The following is a 26,117-nucleotide window of genomic DNA, read 5'->3' as shown; positions in this document are numbered from 1 at the left end:
TCCTCAAAAACTCTCAATAAATATGTAATTCAGAATCTAACTTCCAGAACTCACGTCCCCTCTATTCTCAAACTTATATATCCCTGGTACCTTTGAATATTTGGGGTTTTTTTGTAGAAGGCAAGACCCAAAGCTTTCTTTTTTAAAAGGAGGATTTTTTTACATTAATACTTGGCTTTTCAGAGCAGTATTAGGTTCATGGCAAAACTGAAAAGAGAGTACAGAGAGTTCCCATACATTCTCTGTTCCCACATATGCACAACCTCCACCACTGTCAACATTTCTCACCACAGCAACACATTTGTTAAAAGCCATGAACCTACAATGACATGTCATTATCATCCAAAGTCCACAGTCTACATGAGACTTCACTCTTAGTGTTGTACACTTTATGAGTTTTGACAAATATATACTAAAATATATCCATTATGACAATATTAAATGGAATGGTTTCACTATTCTATGAACCTCTATGCTCTGTTCATCCTTCCCTGCCTGTTAACCCACAGAAACTAGATATTTACACTGTCTCCCTGGGTTTGCCTTTTCCAAGATGTAATTTAATTGGAATCATCCAGTAAACAGGCTTTTCAGATTGGCTTTTCACTGTCATATGCATGTAAGTTTCCTCCGTGTCTTCTCGCGGGTTGATAACTCTTTTAGCTCTGAATAATTTTCCATTGCTTGGATATATCAGTTTATTTACCCATTCACTTACTGAAGTATGTCTTCGTTGCTTCCAGGTCTGGCAATGATGAATAAAGGTGTTATAAACAGCCGAGTACTTTTGTGTGGATAAAAGCGTTCAGTTCTTTTTGGTAAATACCAAGATGAACCACTGCTGTATGGTAAGAGTACAGGTAGTTGTGTAAGAAATTGCCAAACTATTTTTCAGAGTGGCTGCGCAAACTATCGTGTTCCCATTGGAAATGAACCAGAGTTCTTCTTGTCTCATATCTTTGCCAGCATTCAAAGTTGCCAGTGTTTTGCGTTTCACTCATTCTAAGAGATATGTAGAGTTACCTCATTGTTGTTTTCACTTACAATACTCTAATGACATATGATGTCAAGCATCTTTTCATATGCTCCCTTGTCATCTGTATGTCTTCTCTGGTGAGGTGCCTATTAGGATCTTTAGCCCATTTTTTAATTGTTTTTATTTATTATTGTCAAATTTTAGAAGTTTTTATATATTTTGGATAATAGTTATTTATTGATGTGTCTTTTGCAAATATTTTCTCCCAGTCCATATCTTCTGATTAGCTTGACACTGTCTTTTTTTTTTCTTTTTTTTTCAAGATCTGATCTTTATTTAAGGGCCACCCTGCCACCTCCACCTCGTCCCTTCGCACGGAAGTTGTCAGATTCGTGCTGCAGAGGAAGAGCCCACGTCACAGAGATGAAAAAGGAACCCGTCTCGCCTTGTTCCATCGACACTGCGCCACTTCCTAATATAGACAAAACCTCACTACCAGCGTGGGTTAGAAACGGATTTTTATCATTTGCTGATCCACAAAAGTGAAAGGAACTTCTTAAATTCACTAAAAAGCTTTTTGTTAAGAACTTGAAAAAGGTCCTGAAAATAAGATGCTGATGCTTATGTACATCAGTATAAAACAGATTATAGTAACTTATATGATGGGGTTGGCCAAAAAGTTCATTTGGTTTTCCTGTGAGAGGCTACAGAAAAACCCGAAAGAACTTTTTGGCTGACCCCATGTTTCAGCCCTTCTAGAGAGATCTCAAGGTAAGTCTGTAGACTCAGCCTCCACCTAAATCCAAGTTACTCAGTTGTCTTTAAGTCACCCAATCCAGAATGTTCTACTTTAGGGCTATTTTAACACACATCTTATCTCCACCGTTGTGGTCCCCGAAGGCTGGGCCACTGTACCTCCCTGTCTGGAATGAGCCTTTGCCTTGATCACGGAAGGTGCCTGACAGAAGCAGTTTCTGAATGAATGAATCATACTTGGCAGGGCTCTAAGACCCCAAGAACAAACATGACCATTCTCAATGAAGACCTCAGATTTGGTTTCCCAAGCGTCTGCAAATAAAGAGTCCTCAGGGCATTCTGTCTACTTCAACAAGATACTGTATTATTACTTTTATTTTAAAGGAAGTTCACATTTTATAAATAAAAGAGCTGAACTTTAACTGCTGATCTTCGTTTTTGAAATTATTCATGTGTGCTTCTGAAAGGAAAACAAATAACACAGATCTGTTGAAGTGTCTCATTTCAATGATGACTGCAACCCTTCCAATACAAAATGGCAAATATTTTGAGTGAACGAATAAGTTGTTCAATTGGAGATGTTCATTTTCTACTAAACTATGTTTTTCAAATAATGGTGGTAAACATAACTGTACTATTGAGGGCTTTTTTTTTTTTGGTACCACTGAGTTTTATGACATATTTACAAACCTGAAAAGAGATTTGAAAACAAAGTCACATGAAAGTGAAATCAATATTAAACATATAAGGAATGATCTATATGTAACCTTGTTGTATATTTTCCAAATGTCCTGTAAATGTGTTATCATATTTTCATAATTTAAAAAATAAACTTTAAAAGCATTATCAAACAAGGGCAACTATCTTCTACAATAAACAGAATGGAATCTTCCTGATTATAACAAAGCTCATCATTCTACAGACCAATAGTACTCCCAGGGTCAGAAATGTTCTCTGAAAAGCTCTACATATGCTTATCAAGATGTGATCTTAACAACGCTTATATTAATTCTGTTCCAATGTTATTCTTAAAAAAGAGCTCCAACGTATTTCTGTTTTGCAACCGTGTTCACGTCCAACAGAATGTCTTCACTGGACAAACGTACATTTGCGTTTGCTTATTTATTTAAACCATCCACCCCCCTGTGTTGCACAGGTCAAGCAGAGTTCTTCTGTCACACAGAAATGGCAACTTCCCAGTTGAGACCTCCAGGCATCTGGAGTTCCAAGGCAAATGTTCTTTCCCTGGAATGACAGACACTGGGCCCCAGAGGGGCCCTGGGGTGACCTCTTAATCTCTGAGAAGAAGAATCAGACCAGGAGAGGCCACCTGGTTTGCTCAGGCCCCAGAGCCAGCTGGCGGCGGGGCTGAGGCTCACCCAGGGCCCGGCTCTTGTTACAATGGCCATGTAAATCAGCACCCAAGCCTGACACTGCCATAAAGAGATTTTAGAATTCAGTTTCCAAAGAACACTTCCTTAGCCTGACCCTGAGCATTACAATGAGCAGGACCTCACATGGGAGGTGGCAGGTGTGGGGGCGCAATTTTAGCCTTAGCTAAAAAAAAAAGCCACAAGAAACTCTGCCTGTTACAGTGCTGAACACATGCGTGGGAAATACAAATAAAGAATAAAGCAGGGCCTGGGACTTGCCTGGCGGTTTGGTGGTTAGGACTCTGCTTCCATTGCAGGGGGCACGAGTTCGATCCGTGGTTGGGGCGCTAAGATCCCATGTGTCGCATGACAGTGAAACTGTAGTCACTCAGTTGCGTCCGATTCTTTGTAATCCCATGGACTGCAGCCTGAAGTTTTGGCCTTTGTCCATGGGATTCTCCAGGCAAGAACCCTGGAGTGGGTTGCCATTCCCTTCTCCAGGGGATCTTCCTAGCCCAGGGATTGAACACGGGTCTCCCGCATTTCAGGCAGATTCTTTACCATCTGAGCCACCATGAAACCCATATGTCACGTGGCATGGCCAAAAAAAAAAGGTTCATAAAACAAGATGTTTGACACCAGTTCAGTTCCTGATGTTTGACACCAGCCCCAGGTGTTTCTGGACCCTTGAGTATAATGCGCTTGTCCGCCTCCTGCCATCTATGTGTCTTCTCCGCTCTCTTTACCTGTTCTAATTTTGTGACCCAGATCCACTTCTGTCTCCTTTCTTCCAAAGTCCATTCCTCTGACAACTAGTCCTGGGAAATGACGACAGTCACTCCCGATCCCTGAGAGTTCAGTGGTATTCCATTTCTCTTAATCTGCAGTTACTCTCACGAGCATCTTCCCACCTTCGCACCTGCCAATGCACCGACCCCACAGGCTTTCCTTGTTCTACTACTGTTTCAAACCAGAGAAACAGGTGCTTCCCACAAGAGCTGGAATACCATGAGTAAGAACACGGCAAGGAGAGTACCTTTGGGAGTGTGGCATTAGCTCATAAAGCATTTCCGCCGCCCCCCTCGGATGATTCAGACCAAGCCCAAAATATTAATATGCGAAGGAGCCTTGCCAGCATCCGGCTACTCTAGCCCCGCCCACCCGTAAGGCTCTCAGAGCCTCATTTGCTGCTGCGGTCGCAGCGTCATTTGATGACAGGGTTGCCATGACGGCCCAGTGGAGCTGGTTTCCAATGAAACCTGCCTGCATTTGGCAATTAGACACACAATGAGCAAAAATTCTCTGAGCTTCTGAGGAGACGGCCCCTCAGGATTTGAAAGCTTGAATGCAGCTTGGGGTACCTCCCACTCCAGACTAATGGCTTTCTTCTCCAACTGCAGATCAACTGGAAGACAAAGATAAAGGGTGGAAACTGGAACAGTTCCTAGAATAAAAACTTGCAGGAACCTGACTCACTAGCAGAAATATTTAAAAGAGGGAAGTGAGAATTAAACAGAGTAGCAATGCTGGGAAACTGAGACGCCTGAGAACCAAAGTGAATGTCTCCACCAGGTTTCCATGTGGTTGTGGCAGCCTCTGCCTAAGAGAAATGGCAGAGAAACAGCGAGCCAGGCCCCACCAGCCAGTGATCACAACCCTCAACCTTCAAGAGCGTCTGCGCTGGAAAAGGCTGCACGGCTGAACCGCTATTCCAGTTCTTAGTTATCTGCCTTTAAAGGGTCCACACTGCCAAGGTGTGCTTTCCTGATTGCTTCAAACCAAACCGGCTGATCTACCTCCCTCTTGGGGCTCCCCCGAGCCCCAGCCAGCTGATTCATGTCCCTTTTGGGGAGAAGTGCCAGTGAGAGGTGTGGGTCTTACGTTCCAGCCCGCCTTGCTCCCAATTCTGTAGGTCAGGAAAGAAGCTGTTCAGAACAGAGTTCTAATGCCAGCCAGAGCAGGCGGAGTTGGGGGGAGGACTGGCAAGGGGTGCCAGTCAGTATGAGTCTGAGAAATGGAGCAGTTAATTATTAAAGTAAAAAGTGGGTGAATTTAAAAGGGAGCTGGCCAATCCCAGAATCCCTTGACTGTAGGCAAGCAGGTCTGGAGATAAAAGTTTCTTCCAACAGATAACCCTGCAGCCATTTCCAAGCTCCTCTAAAATGATCGAAAGGTAGAGAGCGACACCTGTCATGCCTCGGGCATAGCACAGACGCTCTGAACCCTGCTGCCAGTTGCTGAGCGGACTAAGGATTTTTCTCATTGCAACCACGGCAAAAGTTGTGGCATCAAAAGTCCCTCCCAGGACTTCACTGGTGGTCCAGTGGCTGAGACTTCATATTCCCAATGTAAGAGGTCTGGGTTCGATCCCTGGTCAGAGAACTAGATCCCACATACCTCAACTGAAGATCCTGCATGCCGCAACTAAGCCCCAGGGCAGGCAAAGAAATAAATTTTTAAAAAAAAGGTCCCTCCCACTGAGCAAAGAAAAAGTGAACATCTGTTTCGTAAATGCAGCAATTCAACCCAGCTGAACCTTTTCTGGACTCTACAGTGTGCTACACATAGGGCAGACTTGCCTTCCTTTTTCCAGTTGATTTTTACCTTGAGAAAGGAGAAAAAATTCAAAGTAACCAAGGCTCAGGAGGTGAACACGGCATTGCTACCTTGGGCGGGAGAAATCACAGCCAAGTAGCCTTTCGGTTCTAATCCTGAACAGAACCAGACTAGTCCCCGTGGCTTTCTGATGGGAAGGCGAGGCAGTAGAGGGCAAAGTTCCAGGTAGACTAGAGTGAAACCTCACCTCTGCCCCTCCTTTATTGTTCAATCCTGGGCAAATTACTTAATCTTTCTCCACCTCAGTTTCCTCATCTGTGAAATGGGGATGCTACCACTTACCCCAGCTCTTGAGGGGATCAGATGACATAACCCACACTCAGGGTGTGAGATGGATGGAAGACCACCGCACTCAGCAGACCTTAGGACTCCAGAGGACTACCGGCCTCTGTGCCCTGAGCCTCCAGCCTCAATTCTGCCCCACTGCTCCCCTCCTTCCCAATGGAAAGGTAAGACGGGTCCTCTGCCCACCAAAGCAGAAGGTCTGACCTTCAGGATGCAGGACAGGCTGGTCCTCCCTAGTTCCCGGCACCTGGGTTCACCTTCGAAGGTTCGCTCTTTGGCCCGCTTGAGGTCCATCCTCCTTGAGCTGTTTAAAATGCTAATACCTAAGACACACTGTAACTGTCCCTTCCTTTCAAATGGCTTTCTGGGACCACAGTGACACATCCTAGGGTATATCTCCCATTGCATTCCACCTTCCTTCTTCAAATGGCCACTGAAGTGGTCACATAGGTAATCAAGCGGGTGCAGCAGCCACAGAAGACTGGACTAAAGTTGGGCTTCTTTACTGTCTAACACTTCTCCCCAGGCCCCTGGTACCAAATGAATTCATTCATAAGTTTTCTCTTCCTCCCCCACGCTCCAGCTTTCTCCAAGCCAGCCCCTCACCTAGGAGGTCCTTTCGACATTGCCATTACCTTAGGAAATTGCTCTGCAGGTCCGACCACCAGCAAGATGGTGGGTCTCTTTTCCGTGGCCTCAGCCCTTCCGTCCTGCTTCCCCAAAAAGCTTGGCATCTGGTCTCTCCGAGCCGGGGCCGGGGTGCCTCTGACTTCATTCCCGCTGCCCTCTCTGGAGCCTTGGCACCCGGCCCTGGGGAAAAGGCTAGACAGAAAATGCCACAGCATCTGAGACATTCCAGCTTGCTCCACACGTCGCCACCAGTGACCGCTCACTTTTGAGGGCTGTGACCACAACACCGAAAGTCTTGGGCTACACAGCTGCTTGGATGACTAGCCTGGGGAGTTGGGAGGGCTGGCAGCTCTGCCTGCCGTGGCTGCTTCCTGCCTTCTCACTGCTGTCGTGCCCAGCCTGCGAAGCAGCTCACCCTGAGAGCCCCGTCGGGGGGTTGCTGGCCACGAGAGAGCCGCTGGAACCTCTTCCAATAAAAACTCACTTTTGCAGGTGGACTGTGATCAAAGGTTTGGCTTTTTGGCAAAAGAAAAAAGAAAGAAAGAAAAGGCGGATGGCCTGACAGACCTCTCCCGAGGCAGAAGCCAACTTCTTCTAGCTCCCGATCATTCAGCTTGTCCTCTCTGAACTAAGGAGCAACATCACACCGGCGAGCACCTAAGCATCCAAGCCTGCATTCTCACTGCAGCAGGGCGCGGCCAATCACCTCTGCCGACACTACCGGGTTCATTATCCCCACCAGCAACGTCCCTCCAATCACAGCTCGCCGATTCCCCGCATGCAGCCGGCAGTTCTGCAGGGAGGTGCCCGCGGCAACCTCCAGAGGGGCTTCCAGTGGCCTGGAATCCACATGGAGGAGCCCAGCTTCCTCCTCTCCAACTGACTGCTTCTGGGATGACACTCCCCCTCAAGTTTAACACGATCAAGAGATCCTGGCAACGCTTCCTAAGACATCCGGCAACGCTTCCGCTTGTTCAGTTATCCCATTCTCTGCAATTGTGCGCAACACAAACGGTGCGCACCCCATCAGGTCGTTTCTCCTCTGCGGCTCCCTCTACACGCTGAGCTGCCTGGGGACAGGGATCAAGTCACAGATCTTTCTAGCCCTCGTACCCAGGACCAGGCATAGCTGAAGGCTGTGGACTCAACTGAGTAAGCGATCATGAATAAAAGGGAATTAATCTTTGGTCATTTGTTTCTTCATTTACTAAGACAAACTGCAGTGTCACGTCATCTCTTGAAAAGGCAACTCTCTGATAGGCTGTTCATAACCATTATTTTAAAAACAAACAGCATGGAAAAAGTTTAATAGACTGTGTTGGGGACATATATCCTGATGTGCTGTTGTAAGAGTGAACCAGTGCAGTCTCGCTGGAGGGCAGTTTAGTCACTGCTACCAGCATATCAAAAGCACAAACCCTCTGACAGCAACTCCACTTTCAGTGAATTAATCTGCAGATATGTTTGCACATGTGGGAAATCACATATACGTATGTTAACATATATGGGATGCATACATGTGATGATAAAATATAAGGATATTCTTTGCAGCCTGATTTACAATAGCACAGGTTAGACACAGGAGAATGCAGGTTCAATCCCTGGGTCAGGAAGGTCCCCTGGAGAAGGAAATGGCAACCCACTCCAGCACTCCCGCCTGGACAACACCATGGACAGAGGAGCCCGGCGGCCCATGGTCCACGGGGCTGCAAAGAGTCCGACACAATTGAGCGACTGAGCACAAATGGAAACATTCAAAGTTCTTTAAAAGGGGAGCAGGTCTAAATTAATGCACATCCACACAATGGAGCCCGAGGCAGCTGTCAAAGAGTATGGCCGTGACTTTCCTGGTGGTCCAGCGGTTAAGACTTCACCTTCCAGTGCAGGGGGGTGGGTTCCATCCCTGGGCTAGGATCCCACATGCCTCACAGCCAAAAAACCAAAACATAAAACAGAAGCAATATTGTAACAGATTCAATAAAGACTTTAAAAAGAGTCTACATCAAACCACCACCCCCCAAACAGAAAGAGTAAGGCAGTACTACATCTACGATTACGGAATGACTTGAAGATATCTTGTTAGATGAAAGGAGCAGTGTGCAGAAGGGAGGGGATAGTATGCCGCTGTTTATTGCTATGCTTGTATACACGAAGAATCTCCGTGGATGGACATACTGAAACTGAAGAGATGGTCTGGGGTGGGGATGGAGGGGGACTCGGGAGTTTGAGGGAAGAAAGGTAGACGGGAGATTTATTTTCACCGAGTACCCTCTTATATCTTGTGAAACCAGACCATGAGCATGCACGACCAGGCACACATGTGTGCATACATACAGCCGTTATTTAAGAAGAAAACACGAGAAAACACGAAAGCAAGACTAGCATGCTTGTTCGAAAGCTAAGGAGCCCACGTCAGTTGCCCTCTCGCTGGATACACAGAACAACTTTACCTAGAAGGAGTTTTGTGTGTTGGTTAAATGTCTAGTCTTTGGAGCCAGACCCCAGGTTCAATCCTGGCTATCGCTTACTGGCTGTAAGATCTGGGTCAAGTTACTTCACCTCTCTGTGTTTTAACAGCCTCATGAGCAAAGTGGGGACAGTAACAGGGCTGTTCTGTTCTTCATGGAGTTGGCTGAAGACTAAATTAAATAATACATGAAAGCTCTTAGAACAGTACATCATTATATATTTTAATTTAGAAAATGACTGTGAGCTCATAGAACTAAGTAGTTGTACTACAAAAGAAGGGCCAGTCTAGGGTAAAAAATCCCTAAATAAAGATCCACTACTAAAAATTAATCCTTTTTTTGTTTTTAAGGCACTGAAAATCTGGTGAATTGGGGCAGCTGGTGATCTTTTGGGCCCTCATCTACAAATAAAAGAGAAATCCTATGTTAAGTAAGTAACCGGTTTTTCCTTTAATGGACTCCTCTGTACCACAGAACTAAGCTATGAACTCAGGGCAGGTTCCAGCCAAGATGGAGTAACAGGAACCAATTCACGTTCCCGACTATAACAACTAAATGTACAGAAAAAATGTGAGATAATGGTTTTCAATGGGCAACAAAGGACAGGATGCCTCAGATTTCTAAACAAATGAGACCTTCAATTGCCCAGGTTTCCTGCCTAGAGTTTCCAGGTTATCGTGCAGAGAGTGGACACCCAGCAGAGCCCAGCAGTCTCCCCACATTGAAGAGCAGGAGCTGGGAGGCCAGGATAGCTGCAGTTTGCAGGGCAGAGAACCAAAGAAGACAGAGCTGCAGAGAGAGTGAGGTCCGGAGCTCTGCTGAGGGCCCCTGAGAGTCAGAGCATGTGAGCATGAGGAAACTGCCTGTGGGTGGGGAAAGAACTGGCCAAAGGCATCACAGGGCTAAGAACAGTTCCTGTTCCCACCAGCTGGACTGGAAAACCTCATAACATAGGTAAGTTCAAGAAGGGTACTCAGAAGGTTTTGCCTCCATAGCAGGGGCAAAACTGGCCCTAGACTAAATGCTGTTCTTGTTGATCTAACAAAGCTATAAAAGGCTGGCCCGAGAGAGTCGAACTGTTTCTAATTAACTGCACCCTGGAATAAAGCTCAAGAATATTAATAGGAATACAAAAATATCCACGATAAAAATCCCATAAAAAATTAACAGCAATGCAAAGAAGCAGGAGAAGATGACCCACAATGAGAAATCAATTCATTGAAAGTGACCCGGAAAGGACATGTATGATAGAATAAGGACATGAGGATATTACAAGTCATAACTGTATTCCACATGCTCAAGAAAGATACAGCACATTAAATAGAGACACTACAGATACTCTAGATGAAAATGACAATGTCTGAGATGAAAAACACACCTGGATGGTTTTAACAGCAGATGAGGCAACGCATAAGAAAAGATTAAGGAACTTGAACACACAGCAATGGAAACTTTCCAAAAGGAAACACACATAGAAAACATAAAGCCATTTACAAAAGAGAGAGAGAGAGAGAAATGCATTAGTGACCTGTGGAAGAACTGCTAATAGACTAATATCCACCCGTCTGAAATTCATGGAGGTGGGAACAGAAAAGATATTTAAATAATTAATGGCCAGGTTTTTTCCAAATTTATTAAAACCTACAGACCCAAGAGCTCAACAAACCTCAAGCATAAGGAACATCAAAACAAAACAAAATTACAGTCAGGCACATCACAATTATTTCTGAAAACCAATGATAAAGAGGAAAATCTAAAAAGCACCTTGAGAAAAACACCCATTACTTACAGAAGAACAAAAACAAGAATGACAGGGGATTTCCATCAGAAACTGTTAATCCAGAATTTTATACCTAGAAAAATACCATCCAAAAGGAAGGCAAAACACTTTCTAGATGTATGAAAACTTAAAGAACTTACTGACAGCAGAACTGTACTACAAGAAATGTTAAAGAAGTCCGTCAGATGGAAGGAAAACGATACCAGAGAAGACTGGAATGGAAAGAATGAGAAGCACTAGAAACGGTGACTGTGCAGTAGAGAGAGAGTTTTCTCATTGCTTAAATCTCTCTCAAATATAAGTGACAATTTAGAGCAAAAATAAAACAATGTATGGTGGATTTATAACATGCATCCTTTGCGACTCTTTGGACTGTAGCCCACCAGGCTCCTCTGTCCATGGGATTCCCCAGGCATGAACACTGGAGTGGGTGCCATGTCCTCCTTCAGGGGACCTTTCAGACCCAGGGATCAAATCCACGTCCCTGTGTCTCCTGCACTGGTAGGCAGGTTCTTTACCACTAGCGTCACCTGGGAAGCCCATAAAAAGACAAGCCATAGAGGCAGCCTGCGTGGTCTACAACGTACGTAGAAGTAAAAATGTATGAGAACCATTGCACAAAGGCTGGGAGGAAAGAAATGAAAGCATAATGTTTAATATTCTTAAACTAGGACTTTCCTGGTGGTGGTACAGTGGATAAGAATCCTCCTGCCAATGCAGGGGACACAGATTTGATCCCTGGTCTGGGAAGATTCCACATGCTGAAAGAAACAAAGATAGCGCTAAGTCGTGTCCGACTCTTGCGACTTAGGGACTGTAGCCCGCCAGGCTCCTCTGTCCATGGGATTTTCCAATCAAGAGTACTGGATGGAGTGGGTTGCCATTTCCTTCTCCAGGGGATCTTCCTGACCCAGGAATCGAACCCAGGTCTCCAGCATTGCAGGCAGATTCCTTACCGACTGAGCTAGGTGGGAAGCCCCGCCTGCTGAACAGCAACTAAGCCCGTGTGCTGCTGCAGCTACTAAGCCTGTGTGGAGTGCCTGAGCGCCACAACGACCGAGCCCACACAGTGCAACTGCCGAAGCCCGAGCACCGACAGCCTGAAAGCCGCAACAAGAGAAGCCTGCGCGTCACACCTAGAGTGGCCCCCAGCCTGCCTCTACCAGAGAAAGCCCGCGCCCAATAACAAAGACCCAACACAGCCAAAGAAATAAGTAGAATTTAAAACAGAATCTTAAACTACTTATGAAGGGGTATAATATCCATTGAGGTAGGTTGTGATAAGTTAAAGATGTATACTATAATTCCAAAAGCTACCATTGAAGAGAAAGAGGTGGGGGATTGGAGAGAGACAGAAAGTTATAACTAGTAAGCTAACAAATGAGATAAAGTGAAATTATAAATACTCTTCAACCCAAAAGAAGGCAGAAAGAGAAAGGAACAGAGAATAGGTGGTGCAAACAGAAAACAAGCAGTGATTCATGTCAATGTATGGCAAAACCAACCAATATAATATTGTAAAATAATTAGCCTCCAATAAAAAGAAAAAAAAAAGAAAACAAGCAGTCAGATGGCAGATTTATACTCAACCATATCAGTAACAATAGTAGATGGAAATGGTTTAAACATATCAGTGCAAAGGCGGAGATCATCAGGCTGGTCAAAAAAGCAAGATCTAGCTAGATATTGCTCTAAGAAACACACTTTAAACATAAAGATACACATAGGTTAAACGTAAAAGAATAGACATAATAATCCTAAATGTTTTAGGACCACATTACAGAGCTTCAGAAGACAGAAAGTAAAAACCCAACAGAACTGTTAGGAAAAGAGAGTCAAATCCACCAGTATAGTCAGGTCTTAACACCCTCGTCTCAGTAAATGGTGGAGCAAGTAAACAGAAAATCAGTGAGCACCCAGAAGACTTGAACAACACTACAGCTTATCCACCGACCTGACCTAACTGGCCTTTATAAAACACTCCACTGGACAGGACTAGAATGCACATTCTTCTCAAGTAGGCACAGAACATATTCTGGCTAATGAAACAAGACTCATTAAATTAAATATAAGTGGATTTAATCTGTACAAAATGTTCTTTTGACCACAGTGGAATTAAGTTAGAAATAAATGATAGAAAGATGACTGGGAAATATTTAAATGTTTAGAAATGAAATTTGTTGTTGTTTAGTCCCTATGTCTGACTCTTTTGTGACCCCATGGACTGTAGCCCACCAGGCTCCTCCGTCCATGGGATTTCCCAGGCAAGAACACTAGGGCGGGTCGCCATTTCCCTCTCCAGGGAATCTTCCTGACCCAGGGATTGAGCCCGTGTTTCCTGCATTGGCAGGTGGATTCTTTACCACAGAGCTAACCAGGGAAGCAGAAATGAAATGCAACGGTAAATAATCTATGCTTTAAAGAAGAAACCAAAGGAGAAATGAAAAAGTATATTTTGAATGGTATGAAACCACAACACAGCAAAACTTGTGGGATGCAGCCAGAGCAGGACTTAGAAGGGAATGCCTATATCCCAAAAAGAGAGGTCTTAAATCCGTGACCTGTTTCTACTTACAGAAAAGAACAAATTATACCCAAAGTCAGCAGAAGAAAAGAAATAATAACAAGGAAGAGACCAGGCCTATTTATCCTAAAATCTCCTTTGACCAGCACCTGAGACAGCAATCAATGAAAACATATTCAATTTGCATACTTTGCCAATATTTTGACTTTAAAGCAACCTTTGTAGTACCTTTGATTTTCTTGTGGGTTAATGCAGTACCTCTCTTTCCATATACGACAGCATGACCAGTATCTGGTCGATCATTAGTTTCTTTCACAGTCACTATAACACAACTCTACCGCACTTAACTTTCTTGGGGGACCCCTGATATCCAGAGACAGGACTGGAGAGTATAACCCTCCTGCAACTGTAGATTTATAAACATCAACAGAGCCTGGTTAAGCTGAGGGTAATCACCTGCAGAAGGAACCCACTCTTCCAGGCATCTAGAAAACAGACTTGGGGATAAAAGTGTGCCTCAGGAGCTCCTATACTTTTCAGAGAAAACAACAAATTCTAATGGAATGCATTCCCAATGGGAACCCATTCTAAAATATCCTGATGAATTGCTCTGGGTATAGAAGTCCCTGGGACATCACACAGAAGGACAAGTGGAGGTTCCTGAGGGACTCTTATAACAGGACAGAGAGCTTTCCCAAGACTGACTCCAGGGTAATACCCCTCGTCTGCTGTTTACCAGTTTCACTACCTACAAACCATCTATCTTAGAATTATAATTAACATTAGGAAGAGATGTAGTCAAGGGGACGACTAACACTTTCAACAAAAAATGAAGCCAGATTTTATTTGACTGAAAGCCAAAATGATTTGATTTGAAAACAAGGACTGCCTCGGCTAATGGGTTATGTGGAGGGTAACACATGAATAGGTCGAATCTGCAAAAAATCTACGGTTTTGACCAAAACTGAAACCCACAAACTAAAACACTTAAACCGGATATACAGTACGCCAGAAATTATATCCTCCGCAGCTACCAAACTTAGGACAAAACGTTTTAGATGCCAACTTAATATGCAATGGGGTACATATTTTTTTATATATCCTTTTGAATGGTGCAGGAGCAAAAGACTGTGAAGGATCTCTTTATACACTGGTAGTAACGATTTGCTGTTTCAAAGGCACCACTGTGGCAGGTGACTTATCCTTCTCCGAAATGAGTCAACTGGAGAATTTCAATGCTTACATCGCGGGTGTTGTCCCATGCCGTCCCATGGCAGGAGGGGTCTTAGGGCGTCAGGCAGGACTGTTAAACAGCTTCCTGCCCTCGACTCAGCCCCCAGTTAGGCGACGGCCTGCTTTGGCACTGAAGATGACAAAACTGCAGCAATGAAAGGGGCGAAGTCCCCTAATCTATTTCCATTTCAGGAAGTAAAACCAGAAAATCTAGCTTCGGCCAAAACTCCCTGAAGGGGACTCCTGTGACTGTGGGAAAGAGAAGTGCCCCACAGAGGAAACAGTTTTTTGAATGCTTATTTACTCCCGGTGAAAAGCCAGTCTCCGCTGAGGTCCCAAGTTCAAGGTCAATGCCTGTGAACAAAGATGTCTTTTTCCTTTCACTAAAAGAAAGTCAGGGGTGTGCAAAACTAACCTGATTTTAAGTGTAGGGTTTTGAGATATAGAATGTAAATTAAAGAGCTGGAGAAACAAGAGACAGAATAGAAACACAGCATAATTTTTCATCTTTTTCTGCTCTTATAGGAGCCTGATTCTCCTTTCAGATTACACAGATGTCAAGTATAAAGCGGGGGAGGGATGGGGTGGTGGTGGGGAGAATATGGTATTAAGGCTGGCCATATAAACACCCTAAGTCATCTAAAGTGATCAGAAATTTCTCAACCAACCCAAATTGACCAGCGGGAGCCGAACCACGGGCACATGTTCGGCTTACTCGTGGAAGCCACACTTTCCGAGTCATTCTTCACTCCCACGTGAAATGGCAAGCCAGCAGATTATTAAAGCAACAGTAGATGTTTGCAGTTTCTTAAAGCTGATTTCAGGATCGCCCTCTAAAACCGATATCATCTGAATGAATGTGAATGCACATGCGTCTATGCTAAATCGCTTCAACTGTGTCCAACTCTTTGCGACCCTTTGGACTCTTTGGAGCCCGCCAGGCTCCCTTGTCCATGGGATCCTCCAGGCAAGAACACTGGAGCGGGTCGCCATGCCCTCCTCCAGGGTATCTTCCCCACACAGGGACTGAACCTGCATCTCTTAGGTCTCCTGAATTGGTAGGCGGGTTCTTTACCACTAGTGCCACCTGGGAAGTCCTGAGTGTGAATGTAGCTGTTACCAGTCTCTTCCTCTGTCCTGGGGGAGGACCTCAGAGAGAGGAGCTCACACACAGGTGTGAAACCCACTAGATGGACGGCTGCTTTCTTCAGCAAATACACATCAGAGCTGCTCAGGGTGTGAAGGGCAGATGGGAGACCTCCATGTAAGAATGACTGGTTTATATCAAGTCAGCACTTTAGAAACAATTCAGAAAAGGAAGTTTTTAGCTACAGAACCATTTACCAGATCCTATTTTATACTGCTTGGATAGGCTTAAAGGAAAGCCTTTAGCCAAAAAAAACAAACAAACAAAAAAAAAAAACCCACCCAAGATGTAAAGGAAAAAAGGACAAAAGTGAACCATGTCCACAAATGTATCACTAAAGGTTTCTATGGGATGTAATCTCTCCCATAGAAAAGGCCCTACATGACCGCATAAGGTGTTTCACTAAGACCCTGGACAAGTTATTTAACGTCTCCGAACTGGACAAACCTCCAAGGCCTTTCCATTTCTAACATCCCAGGGGTTCAAACTCAGTCCAAGGCCATCAAATAGAAGCAACAGGAGGGATGGTAAAAAGGCCAGGTGAGGATGGTGAAGGCGGGCATGGTAGTGGGCTGGTTTTAACCAACAGGACTCTTAACTGCATCGGACCAAAGAAAAGGAGGCAACACTCTGTGCTTATTCTGGGTGATCCAAACCATTCCCTGCTCTTTATTTTACCACCGGTATTTCAAAATTCTTTTCTTTTTTGCAAGTTTTCTCACACAATGGAGGTGGTTTTTCCTCGTGTTTGGTAAGAAGACTCCAGCCCAGGAGGAGGGAGGGCTGCAAGAAAGGAGGCAGGAGGCCAGGGATGGCTGGAATGTGGGAAGCTTCACAGAGCCACGGGGCAACCCCCCCCCCCCCCAACTCTGAGAACATAAGCCATGAGTCACCTTCTTTTCAAGCTTCCCGGCCAGGAGTTTAAAGCAGATAAGAAGTGCCTTCCGTCCTACCTTTGTTATTCATTTACTTTAAAGGAAGGTGCATCTTTAAGTGAACGGCTTGTGTTGAGTCTAGAACGAACCTATTGTTTCCTGAACACCATGGGGGGAGGTCTCAAAACACTCAGCTGGGTTCTGCCACTGACTCTGCCTTCAACCAGCCCGACCTTGGAAACTCAGTCCCGCTTCTACAAACTAATGTGGTTACTGAGACCATCTCCAAAGGTGTTACGTTCTACTTGAAGCTTCCAGATCATCCATGGCTCGTGAAACCACAACAGGCTGACAAGAGTGGTGCTCACGGGGTCCCACGTCCACCCTGGGAAACATCTGGGCCAAAGACATCATTGTGTGTAGGGTAACACGACCGCTTTTTGGAAATCTCCTGCCAGCAGGGTTTCTGTCTCTCTCTCTTTTTTCTGTTTTAATCTTCCTACAGGCTGTAGGGCCTAGGTTTTCCGCAGCCCCATCAGCTGTCAGGAGACTGTGCTGTACGCCCTTTATCACCGACACACCCATTACAACCACATCCCCTAGGCTTTCTCCTTCTTTCGAGTCCACTTTTCACCTCAGTAAACTAAGAAAAAAATAGATGATTACCCCCAGTTCTGGGCATCTTATTTTCAAACACTCCCTGGGAAATGGTCATTTTGGGTTGAACCCTGTCACAGGTTCTTTATGAACTTCTTTTAATTCAATCCCACAACAAGCCCACTGAACTAGGTATTCCTCCCACCAGGATAAGGAGACTGAACCTCCTGCTCGGCCTGGAGAGGTCCAGTAACTTGCTCAAGGTCACAGAGCTTGCAAGCAGCTGGAACAATACCTGAACCCAGGTTTATACTGCAAAACCTGTGCTGGGTTACTCAAAAGTTCGATTGAGATATAATTTGCTTACCAAGGAAATCACCCATTTGAGTGTATAATTCAGTGGCTTTCAGTATATTCAGGGATATTTGCAATCATCATCAGTTTTAGGCCACTTTATCACCTCACAAAGAACACTCGCCACCCCACCCCTCAAAAGAAACACCAGACTTATTGTTAGTTATCACCATCCTAGCTCTCTATTACCCTCCACTCCCCGGCCCAGGCAACCACCAGTCTATTTTCCATCTCCACTGCTTTCCCTGTTTTGGACTTCCAAGGAAAATCTGTTGTCTTAACGCCAGGGCACACTGCCTCAGAGAAGGGTGCAGGGAAGTGTGGACACGTGAGAAGGGCATGGTGAAAACTACTGAGCAGCAGCGGAGATTACAAGAAGACAGCTGTCTTCCGATAAGACAGGTGTTTTCAGATAAGACAGCTTAGATCCCATTTCTAGGTTGTTCCTGAAGGTATGCCCAGGGCAAATGGGTAACAGACGCAAGGAGACAGACTTCAGTCTGATCTGAGAAAGAAGAGACGGACCCCAACTCAGTCCACAAAGGAAAGGGCTGGACGGTCCTCTGCAAAGGAGGATGTCACAGGAGGAATGCTGGGTGGGAGGCTGGCCAAGGATGGCCAGTGACTGTCCAAGACTAAATTCTTTGGCTCTGTCAAATTCACATTAGTGAAAGAAGAAATGGTTAAAAATGAAAAGTCAGCTCAGATTTAATGAGACTAGTCCCCTCGGAGTGCAGTTTTATTCACTGAATTCATCCTGCGGCTATGTACTCAGCTGGACTAGAAATGAATACTAGCAAAATATTTGTTTCCCTCATTCCCCTGTGGTTTCTGTGAGGCTTCAACAATTGATGGCTCTTTGAACATCAAAGGAATTCACCCACTGAAGCTCCAGGTCAGGCCCACTCTGGTTTGTTCTTATTTAATACTTGGTCTAAGGATCAGGGTACCGGGCTCCACCTTTCCAGATTATCAACTAATTCAAAACAAACATCTTCTAGCCCAGTTGATGATAATTCCTCCAACCCAGGAACCAATTTTACAATATAACACAACCAGTTAAATATGTAAAGCCAATCTAGTCCGTGAACAGCATTTTTCTGTTTCTGATGTGTCATTCTATTATACCAAGTTATGTCTCTGCCCTTTCCAGGGAAAAGGGTCTTTGTTCTGTAGAGTCTTTTACCTGAGTGTGACTATTTAGGCAAACACCTGTCCCACAAATGGCCAGACACTGAAAAGGTATAGAGTCTAACAGTAGCATATGATCAAGCAGTGCCAACCTGACATTATTCCAAGTCAACAGAGATTGCTTCCTATACACTGCTCAGGTCAAGGAGAGAATTAGGAGAGGGCAGGCTCTCATGGTTGATAGGATAATCTCTGAATAATCCTGAAACCTATTTTGGGAATAAAAGATGTGGTTCTAAAAAGATGGGGACTTCCCTGGTGATCCAGTGGTTAAGAATCTGCCTTGCAATGCAGGGGATGAGGGTTCGATTCCTGGTCGGGGAACTAAGATCCCACATGCCAAATAAAGATCCCATAAGCCAAACAAAAGGATCATTCTTCAAGTTCTCCCCAAAGTCCAGCTTATGAGTCTCAAACTAGATGGAGCACATGCACGTCTCTTGAGTCAGCAAACTTGACCATACCACCACCTAGAATCCTCACTTGTATCAAACACCAGCAGCTGAGGAGAGTCCCTCAAGCCTCAGCTAGAACAACAGCTGACACATCACCCAGCTTGGGTTCTTTCCCTAATTGGCTGCCTGAGTTCCAGCCTATGTTTTAAATTTGTTTTCAGATTTTGTTTGGTCACATGAAAATGCCTTAAATAGGCAATGCTATAATTAGCTCTCGCTGGAGTCTCATCTCCCAAAGCTGCTACTGTGGTCGTCATCTTCTTTCTGTCTTTAATAAACTCTTCCCTTCTTTTGTCCCGGGACAGGCTTCCTGCTCACATACCCTTTACAAAGAAAATTTCTCTGGCTGGCTGTCACTGGTGTCTCTGGCCCACTGCCATTTTAAGTAAATTTTCCTCGACTGTTCCAATTTCTTCTGAAACCAAGGCAGATGCCAAAAACTGCTGGCTCATTTCTAAAGAAAGCTCGATCCAGTGGTGGTAAGCCAGTGGGAGGCTCTGTGTAGTCGCAAGGCCTGAGTTCACCAGCCACCCACTGATACACCCTCACGGCTGATTCCTGTTCAAACCCGAGCACCTCAGACTGGTCCTGTGGGTTGTATGGAGCAGCTGCCAGAGTTGGATGTTGTGTTTTTCAGTGCCTATTCCCGCGGTAGATAACTCATTTTGAACTGAAAGGCACCCCTCCGCCCCAGTTCTCTCTTGCCTTTGCTACTTCTGCAAAACTGCAGCACTACTTTTTCTGTGTGTAGCTAATACTGATAAACTATTGCAGCAGGAAGTGGTAAGGGGGTTCGTGAGGCAGGGTGTCTTCCTGCGGCCCAGCTATTCACAAGAAGGCAGGTTCTCTCTCTCATACTTAAACCATTCTCTTGCAGGACTAGCCTGTGATCCTCCACAGGTAATAAACGAATAAAATGAATCATTCCCAATCTCGCAAAGCTGTATAATTTCACATTCATCAGCTGAAAGAGTTGGTAGAAGTAGTCAGAGTCCATACGAAAAGCCATACACTGAAAGGAAACTTACTCCCTGAGTTAGAGATTGTAGAGCCAGTGTGACTCCAATGGGCTAGGCTCCTTTTGGTTAATCAAAAAAGTTTCAACACTGGAAAGAAAATGATCACTTTCTTCTTATTTGCCCTTAAAATTTACATTTACTACCAAAAAAAAAAAATAGATTTGGATCCATGTCAAATGTGCCATGAATCATAAAAACACTGATTCCAGTTGAGGTGTAAACACGGAATACACTCCTGCAGTCAGAGACCCTCCATGTAACCTGGTGGCTAGGTTCACAGAAGCAGAAAGGCTCACCTAGGCCCATAAGTCACAGACCTCACCTCCCTGAGCCTATAAGTCACAGACCCTCTGAGTTCAGCCATCTCATCTTTCCAAGTGATTTATTCATCAGTTATGGGTTAGAAAATACTCAGCTCAGTTCTGTGTAACACTCACTTGAAAAAACTTTAAAAAAAAATCTTGCTTTTAAGCCTGTTGGACTTAACCCAATGATTGTATCTTGCATAGTGTTACCCTTGGTCTCCCTAGGCTGATCCTAAGTAGGTGAAATAGCTTGGATGTTGAGCCAAGATACTCTGGACATGAGTTTAAAACTTTATGTACACCTACCTGAAAAACAAATTGCTTACATTCACTGGCGTTTTACCAAAAACTTTTTTCACACTTAGCTATGAGATTCTCTAATTGCGGTATGTACTAATGGACCAAAGGAACCAACTTACAAGAGAAACAGGTTGCTAGGTAAAGTAGTCTTCCTCCAGCTTATAAATCAGGCTCAGCCACAATAAACAAAATACTTGGAAAAGGGCAGCTATAGCTACAAAGTCAGATAGGAAAACATACCACGAGAGACAGAAGAGGAAGAAACAGCCTCTTGAGAAACCCTCTGCTTGAGGGTTCCATACAGAAAGGACAGCACATCTCTGTCCCTCCTTCCCCCTTGGCCAGGAGGCCACTCCAGAACAAGAGTAACGAAGTATCCTCCTAGGTGGGTCAGGCTTTCACTTTTAGGAAAAAATTTCCCCTGGATTCTTTCACTCTAATCTGCAAGCTTGTAAGACATCTTGATCCCATTTTCTGGATGAGCACGTCAACGGGGATTGAGCCTTACCCAGAAGAACTGTCAGTTCTTACCACCCACAAGGCACGATCTGCCTGAAACCCCAGTTCCCATTTTTTCCAACTCCCACATGTTTCCGAGAGGAACCCGATCAGGGCCCACCGCTAGGATGGAAACGTGGAGCCACTGGAAGAGGATGGATGAAACCATTAATGATGGGTAGAGGGGAGCATCAAAGCTTAAGTCTTGAGGTCAGAAGGTGACATACAGCAGACTCTGGAGACTTGACCTTCTACTTTGGGGAAAGTCCCGGCAGAAAGGGGATATTGGCCATCAGAATATCCAAAAGGTATCCACCTGTACTCAGGGAAAGCCTATCCCCGCACCCCCGTCCCCAGCCCAAGCGCCCACAGAGGCAAGAAGGAGCTCTACTCCCACTAGGGCATAAATGGGGGTGTCCAAGTCTGTCATCCAGGGGGGTCTTAGCCAGCCCGAGAGGCCTCCACCAAGCCTGCCAAACTCCAAAGGGCTACCAGAGAAGCCGGTCGCACAGACCAGACCTGTCACCTGGACCCCCCGGAGGTGCTGGGGCGCAAAGGGGGCGTCCCTTCCCCGCCCGCTCGGAGGGGTACGCGTTACCTACCCGTAGCTCGCCCTCGGTGCGGTGTAGTCCCAGGCGCCGAAGTCCCACGGCCAGGTCGTTGACACACAGCCCGCCGTCGCGGTTGACGTCGAGAGTCTGGAAGAGGCTCCAGAGGCGCAGCTGGTGGTCCGGGCCCCCGCAGACGGCGCCGCCGCACGGGTCCACGGACGCCGGCGATGAGGCGGACGACGAGGCGGAGGCGGTGGGGTCTGGCGGCGGGGAAGCCACGCAGCGGCACAACACACTGCTCACCATCGGGCGGGAGGCTGGGGCGGCGGGCCGGCGGGAGAGCTCGGACGACACGCCGGGGTCCTCGGTGGCCTAGCACGGGCCGACATTGTCTTTCATTGAGCAGAAGCTTTGATTTCAATGAATTCCAGCTTATCAATTATTTTTGTCATAGGTCATTTATTTGGTGTTGTATCTGAAAAGTCATCTAAATACCCAAGGTCAATTAGGTTTTCTCCTATATGCTGTATAAACCGAATACTTCTTTACCTTAAAAAAATTTGTATACTGAAGCTCTGATCCCTAATATATTTGGAGTTTGGGCCTTTGGAAATTAAGTAGCTTTAGATCAGGTCATGAGAGTTTGGACTCCCATAATGAGATTAGTGTCCTTATATGAAGAGGAAAACACACCATGTCTCCCTTTCTGTCTCTAAGACGTGAGCAAACAGCAAGAAAGCAGCTGTCTGCAAGCCAGGAAGAAGATCCTCTCCAGGAACTGAATATGCTGGCAGCTAGTCATGGACATTCCAGCCTCCACAATAAATAACTGTCTTTTAAATCTACAGTATTTTGTTCTAGCAGTCTGAGCTAATCTTCTAGAACTTCTATAATTTTGAATTTTACATTTAGGTCTACATTTAAGCTAAATTTTTTGAAATATATAAAGTATGTCAAAATTATATTTCTTTATATTTTTAATGTAGATGTTAAGTTGTTCCAGAACCACTGATTGAAAACAGTACCTTACTCCATTGTATTGCCTTTCATCCCTTGTCAAAGATCAGTTGACTGTATTTATGTGGGCCTGTTTTGGAGTTCTCATTCTGATACAAGTCCTGAAGTCAGAGTATCAATCTTCTGGGCTCTTCTTCAGTATTTAGTTAGGTTATTCTGGGTTTTTGCCTCTTCATGTAAACTTTGGAATCAATTAGTTGATATCCACAAAATAGTTTTCTGGTATTTTAATTAGGATTTCTTTAAATATATAGTTCAGTTTAGGAAGGAATTACATCTTGACATTTTGAGTCTTCCTCTCCATGAACATGGAATATCCTTTCATTTGTTTTATTCCTTTTTCTTCGGTAGCTCTCATCAGGGTTTTATAGTTTTCCTCATGGATTTTGCACATATATTCTTAAATTTATACCTAAATATTTCAATTTTGGGGGGTTGCTAATGTAAATTGTAATGTGCTTTTAGTTTCAAATTCCACTTTTCACAATGGCATATAGGAAAGTGATAGGCTTTTGTATACTAGCCTTGTATCCTGCAGTTTTGACATTATATAATCACTGATTAGCTACAAGAGTGGGCTTTTTGTCAATTCTTTTAGATTTTCCACACAGACAATCATGACAGAGTTTTCAAGAAATGAAACAACATAATGGTTGAGAACATTTGCTAATGCTAAAAGTCAATTAATGCATTTCAGAAAACTTGTAACCTTTTTCTTTTGAGTACTTGCTGTGTTCTGTGAACTACCACTTTATTAGTATCTTCCAACGGAATCTGGTTGACAACTTTCGGATACATGGCTGCTATTGTCCTTGTTGTATATGTAATAACTTGATGAGACAATAATTAATATGCCTCAAGACATCCAGTTAATACGTGGTAGTATCAAGAATCCTGCTGGGATAGTCTGATTTCAGGGCTATACTTCTAACAGCTGTAAAATACTGACTTTCATCATATCCATACATCTTTCTACCACTCCACTCCACCTCATAAAATAATTAGTAGCAATATGTTATGTTATGTGCTTGTGCTTAGTCATGTCCAATTCTTTTCAACCCATGGACTCTAGTCCACCAGTCTCCTCTGTTCATGAGATTTTCCAGGCAAGAATACTGGAGTGGGCTGCCATTTCCTTCTCCAGCAATATGTTACACTTCCTCTAAATCTTTGTTTTCTTGTAAACCAAGAAAAGAGATAATGAAGGAAAAAAGTACCTGAAGTTCAATTAATAGCCTTAATGGGCATGATGAAATCCTTATATGTATTTAAAAATATATATTGAGCATCAGTCTCGTGCCAGGCACTGTTGCAGGGATGAAGCAATAGACAAAAATCTCTTCCCTAGTGTGTTTGCATGCTAAGTCGCTTTCAGTTCAGTTCAGTTCAGTTCAGACACTCAGTCGTGTCCGACTCTTTGCGACCCCATGAATCACAGCACGCCAGGCCTCCCTGTCCATCACCAACTCCCGGAGTTCACTCAAACTCATGTCCATCGAGTCGGTGATGCCATCCAGCCATCTCATTCTCTGTCGCTTTAGTCGTGTCCAAGAGCGACTGAACTGAACTGAACTGAACTGAATTCTTTGCAACCCAATGGACTGAGACCCGCCAGGCTCATCTGTCCATGGAATTTTCCAGGTAAGAATACTGTAGTGGGTTCCCATTTCCAGGGGAACTTCCCAACCCAGGGATCGAACCCACATCTCTTATGTCTCCTGAACTGACAGGTGGAAAGCATTTGTTCTATTTTTGGTTTTTAACTTAGAAACATTAAAAAGTTGTACCCTGGGTGGTTATCAAATTCATTTTGAAAATATATAGGGCATGATGTAATCCAGAAAGGTAAATACTGTCACTGCAAACTTCTCATTCATACATTCAACAGTTATTTCTAGGGTTTTCTATGTGCTAAGGCACATAAGGAGTAGCCATCATGGTCAACAAAAGAGTCCAAAATGCAGTACTTGGATGCAATCCAAAAATGACAGAATGATCTCTGTTCATTTCCAAGACAAACCATTCAATATCACAGGAATCCAAGCCTATGTCCCAGAAAGTAACGCTGAAGAATATGAAGTTGAACGCTTCTATGAATAACTACAAGACCTTTTAGAACTTACACCGCAAAAAGATATCCTTTTCATTATAGGGGACTGGAATGCAAAAGTAGGAAGTCAAGAAACACCTGGAGTAACAGGCAAATTTCACCTTGGAGTACAGAATGAAGCAGAGCAAAGGCTAATAGAGCTTTGCCAAGAGAACGCACTGGTCATAGCAAACACCCTCTTCCAACAACGCAAGAGAAGACTCTACACATGAATATCACCAGATGGTTAACACCGAAATCAGATTGATTAAATTCTTTGCAGCCAAAGATGGAGAAGCTCTATACAGTTAGCAAAAACAAGACCAGGAGCTGACTGTGGCTCAGATCATGAACTCCTTATTGCCAAATTCAGACTTAAATAGATGAAAGTAGGGAAAACCAGTAGACCATTCAGGTATGACCTAAATCAAATCCCTTACTATTATACAGTAGAAGTGAGAAATAGATTTAAGGGACTAGATTTGATAGACAGAGTGCCTGATGAACTCTGGATGGAGGTTCGTGACACTGTACAGGAGACAGGGACCAAGACCATCCCCATGAAAAAGAAATGCAAAAATGCAAAATGGCTGTCTGAGGAGGCCTTATAAATAGCTGTGAAAAGCAAAGCAAAAAGCAAAGGAAAAAAGGAAAGAGAGAAGCATCTGAATGCAGAGTTCCAAAGAATAGCAAGGAGAGATGAGAAAGCCTTCTTCAGTGATCAATGCAAAGAAATAGAGGAAAACAACAAAATGGGAAAGACTAGAGATCGCTTCATGAAAATTAGAGATACCAAGGGAACATTTCATGCAAAGATGGGCTCAATAAAGGACAGAAATGGTATGGACCTAACAGAAGCAGAAGATATTAAGAAGAGGTGGCAAGAATACACAGAAGAACTGTACAAAAAAGATCTTCATGACTCAGATAATCATGATGGTGTGATCACCCACCTAGAGCCAGACATCCTGGAATGTGAAGTCAAGTGGACCTTAGAAAGCATCACTACGAACAAAGCTAGTGGAGGTGATGGAATTCCAGTGGAGCTATTTCAAATCCTGAAAGATGATGCTGTGAA

The 26,117-nt window shown here is 44.3% G+C and overlaps 1 protein-coding gene across 4 annotated transcripts in view; it reads right to left on the bottom strand.

Annotated features, from left to right (window-relative positions):
* LOC129557867 (mitochondrial adenyl nucleotide antiporter SLC25A25-like) overlaps positions 1-26,117 on the bottom strand; it is a 78,447-nt gene that overhangs the window by 37,464 nt on the left and 14,866 nt on the right. For all 4 annotated transcript variants that reach the window (XR_016039377.1, XR_016039378.1, XM_088844903.1 and 1 more), the window contains exon 2: positions 21,985-22,305. Coding sequence is in view for 2 of the 4 variants with exons in the window: in XM_088844903.1 (XP_088701029.1) it covers positions 21,985-22,305 (321 nt within the window). In the remaining 2 variants the exon portion in view is untranslated. The remainder of the gene's footprint in view (positions 1-21,984; positions 22,306-26,117) is intronic.

This window comes from Moschus berezovskii, chromosome 16 (genome assembly GCF_049115385.1).
Source record: "Moschus berezovskii isolate FMDL1 chromosome 16, NW_MosBer_1.0, whole genome shotgun sequence".
NCBI lineage: Eukaryota > Metazoa > Chordata > Mammalia > Artiodactyla > Moschidae > Moschus > Moschus berezovskii.
Note: the sequence above shows the minus strand (reverse complement) of the source record. Positions and strands in the feature narration are given on the sequence as shown.